Consider the following 14,177-nt stretch of genomic DNA (forward strand, 5'->3'; position numbering starts at 1 on the left):
TTGGGAACTAATGGAAAGCGGAAAGCTTTTTTAATTAGTTCTAGACCCACGTGTTTGTGAACCAAGGTTTCATAGAAAGCTCGGTTAATTGCTGATTTATCTGTCCACAGAGACAGAACAGCATCGTTGGTGTGGGATCCTTGGATCTCTACACCTTTAACTACCAGTGGTAGGTAGTGTTTGGTGGACTCTGACTGCTCCAGCTCACAGAGGAGGCTGTCTTGTTGGGTCAGAGTTTGGACCACCGGGTGGGTCTCTTTGGTTTCACATGATTTCAGAGGAATACTCACCGGGCTCGTGTCCTCGGCTGAGGAGTCCTTTGCGCCTTCCGCAGTACCTGCCGTTAGGCAGTCTGTGTTACACTCAGGAGGCATTTCTATTGGCAGTGGTTTGCTCACCTTGGCCCACATCGTCTGATCACCATAATCTATAATCGCGTCGAAGCGATTTATAAAATCTTGGCCAACCAGAAATGGGAATGAGTCAACACTAGACACGTGTACCGGGTGGTATAGTGTCATTCTGCCAATCTGCATGTGAACCATTGCTATAGCTGTCAGGGTTGTCCTCTTCTCTGAGAGACCCTGCATTTCTATAGTACATTCTGTGAGAGGTATTACCCTGTTAACACTGCTAGCGGCTGTCCTCAGCTCCTCGAACAGCTTAGCTGACATAATTGTTATGTCCACCCCACCGTCCAGTAGTGCTTCATGTGTGAGGACCCCTTCGAGTGTCACCGACAGGTACGCCTTCTTGGCGACCCCCCTTCTGATAAAGTTACACAGAAACCTCTTGGTTTTTTTCTGACGTTTCTTCACACGCTCAGCCTTGTCTGTGTAATCTTGGTTTGTCTGAACCGTCAGCACAGCAGTAGCTGTTTCTGAGTGTTCAATTTGCGATGACTCGTCATCGTTTGTGTGTGAGTTCACCCCCCCTTCATCCGATGAGGGGTTGTTGGAGGCCACAACAACAATGTCTTGGTGGGTTCCACCGACATCTGTGATGTTGTCATTCGCGCCCTCAGATGTAATAGTGATTACATCACTGCATTGTGCTCCAGGTTGGTTTCCCGTGTCAGTGTGTTTCAAAGTTTCTAACAACCTGCGTAGTTTCTCTGTTTCTTCCGAGCTCAGAGGTGTAGGGCCTTGTTTCTGGAACCTTTGTGATTTTTTCGCCTCGGGTCGTTTTGTCCGAGGTGGAGGAGGGTTAGGTACGTCATTTGGGGGTTCCTTTTCGGACTTCCCCTGATAATATGGGTCACCTTGGTTCCCATATCTTTTCGTCCTACGCACACCCCACTTACGATAATCACGTTCATCCTCTGGGATTAAATTCAATCCCTTTAGATCATTTTTGTCCCAGTGTGCACCTTCATGACGTGGTTTGTTAGTTTGAAAAGACTGCTTTTTCTCGCCTTTTTTAGGAGGGGGAGGAGACATGCGCCGTCCTTCCAGTTCTAGCGAATGGGGTTTAACCTTTACACCAGGAAACACCTCTATGGGCGTCTTAACATGAGAACAGGCCTCAAACACATTCACAGCACACTGTTTAATCTCATTGATGGATTTTTCTTTGAAATTAGCCATCATTCGTACTGAGGTTTTAATGTCAGTGTGGAGGTTTTTGCTGAAAACAAATTTAAAACCTTCTTCCTCCTCCATGCCGGTTTCATTCCTGTAACCAAAATAAGCTTGGAAGATTCTTTTGTAATGAACCTTTGGATGTTCATGCTTCCCTTGCGTGACCTTGTCTGCAGCTGGAAAGCCACCTGGTCCGGTGAGGGGTTGTATTCTCTGATCAAAGCTTCACACAGAAGGTTGTAATCCCTTCTCGTGGCATCAGGTTGACGCTCGATGAAGGTGAACACCTCTCTGTCCGAAGTGAGCCTTATCAGACTGATTTTATCCTCAACCGTAGCATTAGGATAACCACTCAGTCTGAAATCTAGGTCATTGAGATACGCCTTCGTACCAGTAGAACCCATAGGCCCAGGAATAAAGCGTTGAACATATTTTGAGATTTTTTGAAGTTCGTCCATCGAAAGAGGAGCTCTCGACAGTCTCTCTTGCCGGCTTGGTCGAGGAGACCTGGACAGGTCTGTCCCTGCTCCTTTAGGTAAGGGTGGAGGTGCATGTGATGGAGAGAGATTTGGGTCTGGAACCCAGTGTGTCCCCACATTCTGTCCACGCCTCACACTATTTTCCCTTTCTGCATGGCAAAGTTGCGTTTTAAGCACGTCTATCTCAGCTCTGCACTGGTACAATCGTGATACCGTTTCCTTGTACTCCTCTTTTAATGAAGAGTATGTCATGGAAACCTGTTCTTCGACTTTCCTGGCTTCAGTAAGTGATGCTGAAAGTGACTGTACTTGCTCGTTCAGTGAATCAATTTCTGCACGTGCGTCTTGCTTCAATCGAGTCATCTGTTCCAGTTGTTCTTTAGTATGCTCGTTGTGTTCATTTTGAAACTGAAGGAAGCGTCCTTCAAGGTTCCGAAACATCTCGACTTTCTCTGCATATTGTTTAGTCAGCACGTCATTTCGTTCAACCTCTTGGTCCAATCTGTCTTTGAGCAGCACAGAAAGTTTTGCTAACCGTTCAAGGTTCTGCTTTTTATTCTCTTTAACCGTGGCTCCTTTTGCTAAACTTCTCAGCTCTTCAGCTCTTTGAGTTTCATCCATCCTGTCTAATGTCGCACCAATTACCGGGTCTGTTAAAATATGTAAAGCTCCCTGGATTATGTCATCATGTTGACTGTCATCTTCTGACTGGGAGTCTGAAGGGTCAACGTTTACCTCTGCCCCTGCCATCATCTTTTATTTAAAAAAATAAATAGGAAGATGTCGTGTTTTAGGTCGTAAAACAAATCAGAAAAGTTTCCTTTTTCTGTTATATTTACTCTTATTTAGTGTTTTAGCAATTAAACGTGTATTTTCTTTTCAGCAAATGAGTAAACTGATTAGCTCTGTGATTATTCTGTGACTGTATCTCTAAAAAGTTGTGAAAAATTCATTTAGCACCTTACAGGATTTATCATCAAATGAAAATTTTCTAGTAAACGCCTCTCTGGGCATAAGTACTTTAATCACTTTTTATATGTAAGACAGCAGCATAAACCACGCTTGAGCACCGTTTTATTAACTCAAAAATGCTTTTTAAAGAATAAAAAGACGTTCAATTCCACTAAAAATCCTAAAAACGAAATGAAACTGTCATATCGAGTTTCTGGCAGAAGGTGGCAGTATAACCTTATTTTATTTTAACCCAGACACTGTTAGCGACGTCCACTAGGAGTCGTTATGACTTCCTGTGGCTTTGGTGACATCTGGTCTTTAGCCGTTAGCTTAGAATTAGCGGTCCAAAATCAACATTTCATAGGCGGATTTACTCTCGATTCAGCGGTCGCTTTAGCGATTAGACTTTTAAGAGATGGATCATGAGGTCAGAACCAATTTTAAAGCGTTATCCAACTTTAAAACAACAGAGAAAGCTCTATTTGAAAACGAGCTGCATTTCTGGGTCACGTGATTGAATCAACCAATGAGCAACGGGGTGGGTTTTACAATCTGACATCAGAGGGAGTGAACGCAGCGAATCAGACCGACCCAAACAGCGGTTTTCAACCAATCACAGCTCGTGATTCCAGCTATCATGTTAGCTGTTAGCCTGAAAAAGTCCGGTCAACTTTCGTCCATTAACTTTCAAAATGCACCTTCACTGCTACAAATGTAACGAAGCTCTTTCAACAGTGGTCTGAGACGGCGCTCAGCTTCAAAACAGCGTTTTATCCATTCAAAACACGACTCGTTCAACGAATCTGAACCGAGTCCGACAGCAGAACCGGGTCAGGACCCCCCTCTGTGCCACAGTTTAAATAGAATAAAGCGTTTTACCACAGCATGCCAGCTTTAGTTACACAACAGACGTACAAATTTCAGCTTTAAAATGAACACATTGACATTACTTTCAGCTCTAAAAACACCACAAGAAGAATCATGCTGTATCAAGCTCCAAACTTGGACTTTTCATGCCAACATTCAGTTCACTCAATAACACAGAGTCGGTCACATATAATTCACCTCTTTAAACATCTGTACAGCCACAAAATGTCTAAAGAGGAGAATAGCGGGTCACGAGAAGCTCTTTAGAGACCTGTACTGGGCCACCAGAAATGTAGTGAAATAGGGTTAGGTTAGCTTCAGTGTTAGCTTAGGAGCTCCACTACAATCAATATTTAATAACGGGTTCTCTCTTTTTCGAGCTACTTGACAGATATGTGACAGAGATACTGTGTGGGAGATGGTCTAATCAGTGACATGAGACGTTAATTTTCTTTGACCTATCAAAATGAATGTGGTCATTTATTAACACTAGAAGTCCCAGGAATTTCGACCTCCCCACAGAAGTCCTGAAAAAGGGTCAAAAGACCCTTAGCACTAGAGTGACTAGATTTTCAAGATCCTGAGAACAAACCCCCTCCTTCTCCTCAACAATTTGCGGGCCATTAACTGCCATTTGTTTTAAATATGCACACAAGTAACTCAGACACACCCACCTCACCAGACTGCATTCCAATGTCCAATCCAGGGAGCGGGGGATTTAGAAGCCAGGTTCACTTGCGCAAAAAAGCGCAGCCTTAGTCAAAGTAGTGCTCCAAACCGGACAACTCTGATGGCTCCAATTAGCATCCTTTCATTTGTAAATGTGGCCATTGCCTTAGGAATCAGCAGGGGAGAGATAAGCTGAACTCACACAAACGTCCGTCTAATACTCCAAACAGATGCAAAATCAACTGGTTATATTTTGAACGTATATCTCTTGGTGGCACGTTGTTGCACATTTTGAACAAATTGAAGTCGATTTACCGTTTATTTTTCAATTGGTTTGGCTCATTTCTTGAAACCGAGATGACATTCTCAAAACACCATGTGAAACACAACTCAAGAGACTTTGCATTTTGAGGTTACTGACAATTTGTATGAAACACATATTTTGTTTTGAAGCATACATGAAGTGTTTTGGGAGAGATGCATTATCCAGGTCATTTTGCCAAATGAACAAAACAAAACAAAAGTTTGCAAAACATACAATCTGTTTCAAGATATATGCAAAAGTTTTTCTAAAAGATTTTAGTAATGTTTTTCTTTCAGAAAAAAGAGAAGTGGGTTCAAAATGACAGTTTAGAAAAAAATAACCAAATTAATTGTGAGAAGAAGGCACGCAAGGAGAAACTGCTTCAGCAACAACCTTCCACACCCAGCCCTGGCAAAAGGGCAAAGTGTCAGATCAAACATCGATGCACGAACAATTGTGCAACTGTGAGATGCGTCAACTGCTACAAATACACATGTGGCAAATGTACCAGGGACATACCCTGGCAGTGCCAGGTATGTTTCGACAGTGCAGATGGACTGCTGAGTGAGTGCTGAAATGCCAGTCACACAAGGAGGACATGCCACTCACACACACGCAGCCCCCCCACTAGAGCATAGTGTAAATATGTGTAGAATTGTTTTATCCCTTGTATTTTTATGACAAAAATAAAAAGCATGGAAACAAATAACGGTTGTTGTTTTTTATATTTCTCATGCTGAAGTTTTAGTCCTCTTGACTTACACACAATTGCTTATGGTCTGTGCTTTTTTGCTCAAAACTAAGCTAAATACTATATATATCAAAACAAAATATGTGTTTCATACAAATTGTCAGTAACCTCAAAATGGAAAGTCTCTTGAGTTGTGTTTCACATGGTGTTTTGAGAATGTCATCTCGGTTTCAAGAAATGAGCCAAACCAATTGAAAAATAAACGGTAAATCGACTTCAATTTGTTCAAAATGTGCAACAACGTGCCACCAATATATATATAAAAAATCTTCATATTATAAAATACAATAAACTGAATATAACTAACTAGAAACTAAATGGCTAAACTCAATGGAAAACAGTTAGTTGGGAGTTAAGCGTGCCCCCTCCTGTGGTGCGCCTGTTAACAGCTCATTATAGGATGTTAGCTAAAATCCTTCAGGTCACTCGACCCGTCTCTGGGTTCCAAAGGTAGAAATGTTAAATGACCCTTCTCTGGGACTTCTAGTGTTAACAGAATCAAAATTTAACATCAAAACATTGTACACTTGATTATTCCGATCGGCTCTGATTAATAAAACTTGGCACGTTTTACTTAATAAAAACAACAGACATTTCCTTAGATCTTAAATTAATGTCTGCAGACTTTAGCTTATCTTTTTACTGGCAGAGAAATATAGAGATGGAGTAAAGTTTAAGAAGGTGTAGTAGTATGTCATATAGGATATATATTCATACTTTTCACGAGTTCCTCATCTTTCTGACTGTGTAAATGTCGTGCATTGAATTTTAACAGAAATGTAACGAGAGACGTTATTTATCTTTGACCCATCAAAATGAATGCGGTCATTTATTTTCAGAATCAAAGTTTAACATCAAACATTTACATTAATTTGGCAAAATATGAAAATAATAACAGACAAATTTCACAAATAATGGACATCAATCACACGGCGGTGATTGAGGACTTAGCTTCAGATATTTCTAAATATCTGTACTGATTTTAGGAGAAAGGAGAGTTTAAGATGGAAATGGAGATTTATCTTACAGAGAGATTTGTGAGGGAATTAATCTGTTTGACCAGAACGTGCACGCTCCATCAGATCTCAGCTTGCGACGGTACACTCGGTTGAAGTAGATCGTTACCTGGTTGATGATAAATCAGCTCGGTATAGAATCCTTCAGACTCTTTCAGCGTCTCCGTTGAGCAGCTGAAATCCTTCGAGAGTCGTACGAGGTTGTTCAAACAGAAGTTATAATCCCAAAACGTCTCTGGATCATCCTGAACGCGTTTGCATCCAAGAACTCTCTTCATGAGTTAGAACTCCATCACTCTTCAGCACTCTGTGTGGAACTCTCAGAGCTCTGCAGCATCAGACTCTTTTTAGCTCCATTAATCTTCAGCGTCTGGCTTCAGACTTCAGACTCTGTGCACTCTCTCGTTGAACTCATTCCTGAGCGCAGCAAGCTGCAGCCACTAGAGCAACTCAGCAACTCCCACATGAACTGGGAAGTTGCCACATTTTAAATGGGTCGACTTCCGGGTCATTTGAGAGCTTTTTGATTGGTCGATGGACCAGAAATAGAGGTGTGGTTTGTGATGTAAGATGTTATCAAATTCGAGGTCAGAGAATGAGATTGTTCAACAACAGACAGAAAGATTATTGCAGAAAACCAGACTTTGTGGAGTCTCACTCTGCTGTATCTTCTCAAATAGTTAAACATGACATTTTTTCTCAGTAAACATTTTAGTTGACCGAGAACCGACCTTTAACATACTTACAAAACTTGGCTCATTGAAGACAGAAAATCAAGAAATGCATATTAACCTGATTTCTTCTTTGAATGAGGAATAAAAATCATTACTTACTGTTTATGTAAAATAAAAATGAGTAGTTTTCTTCAACCTGTAAACATTGAGTAAACTAACACAATTTGATTATCAAACATTTGTAAAATAGTAATGATCATAGAGAATTGTCTTTTCTGCTTGATTAATTCAAGAAAGAAAGTCACCAGATGGCTCAAACTGTACTTCTGGATGCAGATCAATGAAATACCAGTCACTGTTCATCTGATCAAGATTCGAGGTCAGATCAGGTTCACTACAAAGGGAAAGTGGATACTTAGGGTTAACTAAGATAATAAAGAAAAGATGGATGAGGGAAAGTGTGTTGACGAGGAACAGCACCCTCCATCCGAACCCAGCTCAGCCTCGGTACACTCGGTAGTGAAGCGACTCGTTACCTTTGCAGAAGATAGGTCAGCTCCGGTACGGAGTTCCATTTCAACGCTACCTTTCAGCGTCTCCTTAGGATGGCTGAGAATCGTCCGAAGTAGTGACGGTACTCCGTTCAACAACACGCTCACCTCCCGGGTAGACTCACATGAGCTGTGAGTCCGTCAGAGGTTCCACTCAGATGTGGAAGATTCCATAATCCCAACTAGACTCGGAAGAACTCCCAACTAAGTCCAGCACTTCAGAACTTCTGTTCTGTTTCGGAACTTCTGTTCTTCCCCCAGAACTTCAGATCACCTCTGGAACTAGGAAGTGTCGACTTTTAAAGAGTTCTGCTTCCTGTCCCTTTTGGGAAGTCCTGATTGGTTGAAAGAACCAACAGGGGTGTGGTTTTAGTGACGTAAGAGGTTACTACAAGTCAGAAAAACAGCGAAGATGTTTAGGAACAGACAGAGAAATGTTTAGGAACAGACAGAGACATGTTTTGGAGAAATGACAGACCCACAGGTGCCAGCTTTTCTTGTTTCTGTCTGAGAGGTTTAAAAACATGACAGTTCGTTCCAATAAACTTGTTTGCGACTGTCTCCGACTTTTGACCGACATCACTCCTTCTCATTTCAGACAGAAGATCAAAAAATGCATAATTACTTTGTAACAGACATTTTAACTTGATTTCTACTTTGAATGAGGATTAAAAAAAATCATTAATACTGTTTCACAGTTGATTTAAAATGAGTAGTTCACTTCAACATTTAAAATGGTTTGAACTAAACACACTTTTGATTATCAAGACATTTGTAAAAATAGTAATGACAATATAAAAAGAGAGTGTTCTTTCAATTGATTAGTTCAGGATACAATTAGAAAGTCTCTGGATGAGCTAATTTGTATTTCTGGATTCAAATCAATGAAATAACAGTTCCTGTCCCATGAAGGTCTTCAGGGTCAGGTTTTGACCGGAGGCTTAGTTCACTACAGTTGGACTATCACAGTTGTTTACTATCTGGGTGTCCACAAACTTCTTTTACAAGTTTTCAGCTGATCCAAAATGCTGCTGTCAGAGTTTTAACGAGTTGATAGGAGTTTTATTTTTACTCCAGTTTTAGCTTCTCTCCATTGGCACCCTGTCAAATTCAGAATACAATTGAAACTCTTACTTCTAACATACAAAGCCCGCAACAATCTAGCTCCACTTTATATTACAGATCGTACTGTCACCTATCTGACACTCTCTTCACCTCTAATACATTCTTTGACAACTCCTCCTTCAGGACCACCCCTACTCCATTTTTCTTTCTATCCACACCATGGTAAAACATTTTGAACCCTGCTCCAATGCTGTAAGCCTTGCTGCCTTTCGACTTGGTCTCTTGGACACATAAAACATCTACCTTCATCATGTCAGCCAGCTCTCTGCCTTTGCCTGTCATTGTCCCCAAATTTAGAGTTGCAACCCTCAGTCCTACATTCTTGACTTTCCTTGTCTCCCTCTGTCTTCTGACACGCTTCCCTCCTTGTGGTCTTTGACTAACAGTAACACAATTTCCTTTATGTTAGGCTGATTGGTAACTCTAAATTGTCCCTAGGTGAGCGTGAAAGAGTGAATGGTTGTTTGTCTTGTTTGTCTCTGTGTCCATGTGATGGACTGGAGACCTGTCCAGGGTGTACCTCACCTCTCGCACAGTTTATGCTGGATATGGGCACCAGCAACCCCTGCATCCATGAAAGGAAGAAGCAGGTAAAGAAAATGGATGGATTAAGATGATCACACACAGAAACATAACGCCCTACTTGTCAAGATTGCTTTGAGATGGTTCTGAGTTCCCATTTCAATTCTTATTGGACAACAATCATAGTGTTGCAAATATGGGTGGTGACTACATCATAATGGCTCATGGGCATAGACTGATGCAGGCCAGAGCTATCACCAGCACTGATGCGCTTACTGTACCTGCTGTAAGTAGTAATCAATAACTTCACAACTGCAACAAACGATAAATTGTTTTTCTGAAGTTTTTGGTTCAGTTTACTTTTTCTATTATCTCTAATTCTCATATAAAATACAGGTCATCATGGAAACAGACGGTGGTGTCAACAGAACAAAGGGTGTCACTTATATACATCCCTGCTACGAGATTGATAATTTCAGTTACAATTTCACCACAACTCCTTCTGCAATCTGTGTATTGCTGTATGCTTTCCTTTCACTTCTGTGTTTTGGTGCAGTATGTGGAAACCTTCTTGTAATAATCTCCATCATTTACTTCAAACAGCTTCAAACTCCTACTAATTCTCTTATTCTGTCTCTGGCTGTGGCTGACCTGCTTGTGGGGATAATAGTGTTTCCTTTCAGCATGGCATTCTCTCTCAGCTCATGTATGTATCATGAAGGTTTATTCTGTAAAGTACGGGGCAGCTTTGATGTATTGCTCAGCACGTGCTCTATTATGCACCTAAGTTGCATTTCTGTTGACAGATATTATGCAATTTGTCATCCATTAACATATAAATCTAAAATTAGTCATCGTGTTGTTGTCATTATGATTGCTGTAAGCTGGAGTGTTTCTGCTTTAATTGGAATTGGAGTGACCATTTCTGGATTAAACAATGAACAGGGTGAGGAAACATCATTTATTGACATTCTCATGGCAAACACAGTTGGACCTATTTTATCGTTTTACCTTCCAGTTATCCTAATGTTGTGCATCTACCTGAAGATTTTTCTTGTTGCACAAAGACAGGCACGAAGCATCCAAAATAGGATGAAATGTGGAGTATATGTCAGTAAAACAGAGAAAAAAGCCACCAAAACATTGGCAACTGTTCTGGGAGTGTTTCTTTTTTGTTGGACTCCTTTTTTCCTTTGCATTACTTTTCTGCCCTTTACCAACAATTTAGTACCAATTGCTGTAATTGAAACACTTAATTGGCTCACGTTGTCTAATTCAATGTTGAATCCTTTCATTTACGCTTTCTTTTACAGCTGGTTCAGGTCAGCCTTTAAACTCATTATTTTTGGAAAAATGTTTCAAAATGATTTTGCTAACTTTAAATTGCATGGACTCACTGCTTGAATACCTCAGCATTTGATGTGCAGAGAATGTTCTGTTTTTAATGTAGCAGAAACATTAATAATACTTTTAGTTACAATGCTTCCATTGCTGTTGTGTTCCACTTGTGTTTTTTTTATTTGTAAAAGTAGTTACCAAAGTGAAGGGTTTTATTATGAATATTGTTCTAACTTTGAACAAAGAGTGAAAATAAATGAAGGTGTTCTGTAAATTATGGTGCTATAAAATGTGACACTTTTTTTTATTATTTGGATGCCATGTGAGTTTCAACACAAAGCCATAATAGCTGTCAAAAGTTTAATTTTTTTCAATGTTGATTTGAATGATCTTCTACATTATTAAAACATTGTTTGGGGTTAATGTACCTCAAACTCTTCAAGGTTTTTTAAATCCAATCCCATTAAAAACCAGCAAGTATTTTTCACTATCGGTTCACAACACAGCTGTTAGCAATAAAACATGACTGCAGATTTTTCTCATTTATTAAACAATTTAGAGTAGACTTTCTAAAAAGAGTGTAATTAGTACATATTCTTATAATTGATTGTACATATAAAACAATCTTATCAAGAACATTGAAAAAAATTAATATTTTGACATCTATTATAGCTTTAAGCTTATTAACCATCATCTGGGGGGATGGTGGTACAGAGATTAGAGAATACAGCACCAAATGTGGGTGGGAAAGGTGATGCACCCACACCTGCCTCTACCCTCATTTGCCCCACGCTGGGCCCTTGAGCAAGGCCCTTAAGCCCTAGCTGCTCCCCAGGGGCTCTAGATGGCAGCTCTTGCTTCACAGAAAGGACAGTGGTAGGTGGTGGCTGTTCTAGCTCGGTGATCAGTAGTTGCGTCAGGATGTAAAAACTACTGACGTAAAAACAATCGCCAAGCAAGATGCAAGTTAGCTCACTGTGGGGACACCTGAAGCAGGGAGCAGTCGAAATAAAGGAGAAAAATGATAATCTAAAAGCAAATGTAAGGTGTCAAACAAATAGGCATGTACAAAAATTTCTAAGTACATGTAAAATAACTTCAAAAACATAGGCATTGCAACAATTATATGTGAAGGGGACATGTTTTCCCACATTTTAAAAATATTCATTCAGACCCCCTCCCCCAAATTTATCATGAAATATTTGTTCACCCAGTGCTGTTTCTATTTCTTTGTGAATTAATCCATTCCATTTGATTAATAGGAGAATATTCAAACCACTAAAAATCCACTCTGGGTGTTGCTGGTCGCCTACAACAACTCACCACACCGCAAACAGTGTTTCTCATCGGTCAACTGCTTTGGTAGGGCACTCACGGGAGGAGGAGGGGGAGACACCTCTGATTTGCTTGCTAGCTTAGTGCCACGTTAGTGCTGGGGGTTGTTGACAGGGTGGGGGGTTAGGTTGTTAGGCTGTGTGACTGTGGCAAGCCCTTTTAACATAAAATCAGATTCACCATGCTTACATTCCAGATATCTGAAACTGAGTTTTGACTAGACATATTAGCTATTTAAGATATCTTGAATTGTTATTCTGACTAGTCAAAACGTCACAGATTTACGTAGCATTTTGGCGGAAAAATCATAAGGCATTGTAGCCTTTTTATCTTATAATCTGCAAAGTCAGGTCAGTCCAACACAACGCTCGTATTTTTGACATGATTTTTAGTGCGGCAGCTCAGATTATTTATTGTATCTGCAACAAGAAGACTTTTTTGCGACGTCTTTTTCACGACAACCGGAAACCAACACTTCCTGCTTTGCGAGTCTTTGCACTAAGGAGAAATGTCTCTCTTTTCAACATCTTTGCTTAATTTGCCAATCTTTTCTTTCACTGCTGAGGAGGAAATCGCAGCGGCGAATTCTCGAACTAATAAACTTGAAAGGATAAAAGTTCTTCCATGAAGAAAATATCCACAGCTGTCAAGGTAAGAAAAGACGTAGCTTAGCAAGCTAACTGTTAGCTACAACATATAAAGTGCATAAACATCGTAATAAAGAAGCCTAATTTAGTGTGCTAAATTATTTGGAGTATTTGAGACAGGCATGATATAAAATTTTGTATTATATTTTTATGAGGTTCCATTAGTGCCAAACATATGTTTATGTGTGTATGTAGCGTGCTGTGTATATGTAAGGTGATGTGTTAAGTGAATCAATCTATTATACAATCTATTACATGTTTCAAGCTAAATATGTTATAACAAGTATTAATTTATATATATATATATATATATATATATATGTGCTAAAAACAGATATAATTTAGATCTCACTGGGTGTTGAAAAAAGAAATGTTGGCTTATTTCTGTAGAAGTGCAGCTGATAAAGGTTTTTGTAACCATGTAGTTGCACTTTTTTTTTTTTTACCAGACTGCACACTACTTCCAACTCCAGCTGCCAACTGGTCCTCCTGTACTGGCCTGCACAAGAGATTTACAAAGAAGGCACAGACAAAGAACACAGGTAAAAAAAATAAAATAAGAGTGGAACACATTCTTTTCTGTTATATTATTTAGTCTATGATGGTTATGATTCTCATAACAATAATTTTAACAACTTTCCCACCTGTATATTATTAGTGCCATGTGAAATTTGTCATAGTCTCAATATTACTTGTGTCAAATATATTTTTCTCTCCTAACTTGTTTAGAATTGTTTGTTTTTGTAGGTAATGAATAAATGCAGGTTCAACCTCTATGAATTAGTAATATTTGCAAGTTAAGTAAAAATCTTTACTCTCATATCTGTCCCGCTGTATCCTACCAAATTGCTCACTTGTCTCTTTACATTTATTTATTTTTTAGTTTGACATATTTTTATGTTTATTTCTTGTAAGGGAATCCATCCTGAACCTGCCAGCAAGGTGGTGGTGTGAAAGCCCAAAACTGTGGGGAAAAGATGTTTGCACTTCACGCTTTACAGAGCTTTCACAGGTATAACCTTTGGGTTAATGTTTTTATGTCCATGTTTCCTTTGTCAAAACTTATTGTGATTCTGTCACTCGTGTGTTTGTAGGACCACTTCCAGATCCTGACATCCTGGCATCGGGAGAAAAACTACACCAGCTGGAGTCCCAACCACTTATCACACTTATCCTAGAGATGGTCTCTCAGCATTGGAGCTGGTACCATCCAGACTTGGGCCTGTGCCACAGGGCTCATTGAGGTCTCACCAGTGCCCACCTGAGAAGTCCTGCGTAGCATCATTCTGCACCACATGGCTCCAGACCTCCCTGCTCTTACTTCGATGCTGCATAGTCTTCCCAACATGTGTTTTGTGCCCACAC

At 39.9% G+C, this 14,177-nt stretch overlaps 1 protein-coding gene across 1 annotated transcript; it reads left to right on the forward strand.

The window, feature by feature from the left end:
• The first annotated feature begins 1,560 nt into the window (after positions 1 to 1,560).
• On the forward strand, positions 1,561 to 10,896 carry LOC119418752 (trace amine-associated receptor 1-like). The gene is made up of 2 exons (XM_037686088.1): positions 1,561 to 1,611; positions 9,889 to 10,896. The coding sequence occupies exons 1-2, from the start codon at positions 1,561 to 1,563 to the stop codon at positions 10,894 to 10,896; spliced, it is 1,059 nt and encodes a 352-aa protein (XP_037542016.1).
• Positions 10,897 to 14,177: the final 3,281 nt, after the last annotated feature.

The sequence above is a fragment of the Nematolebias whitei genome, chromosome 12 (genome assembly GCF_014905685.2).
Source record: "Nematolebias whitei isolate Nwh7 chromosome 12, NemWhi1, whole genome shotgun sequence".
Classification (NCBI taxonomy): Eukaryota; Metazoa; Chordata; class Actinopteri; order Cyprinodontiformes; family Rivulidae; genus Nematolebias; species Nematolebias whitei.

What these genes read in the sequence shown, in the direction of transcription:
- LOC119418752 (XM_037686088.1), top strand. Translation starts at nt 1,561, where the DNA reads ATGGATTTTTCTTTGAAATTAGCCATCATTCGTACTGAGGTTTTAATG. An exon ending in GTACTGAGGTTTTAATGTCA is followed by an intron (nt 1,612 to 9,888) that starts GTGTGGAGGTTT and finishes TATAAAATACAG; the next exon opens with GTCATCATGGAAACAGACGG.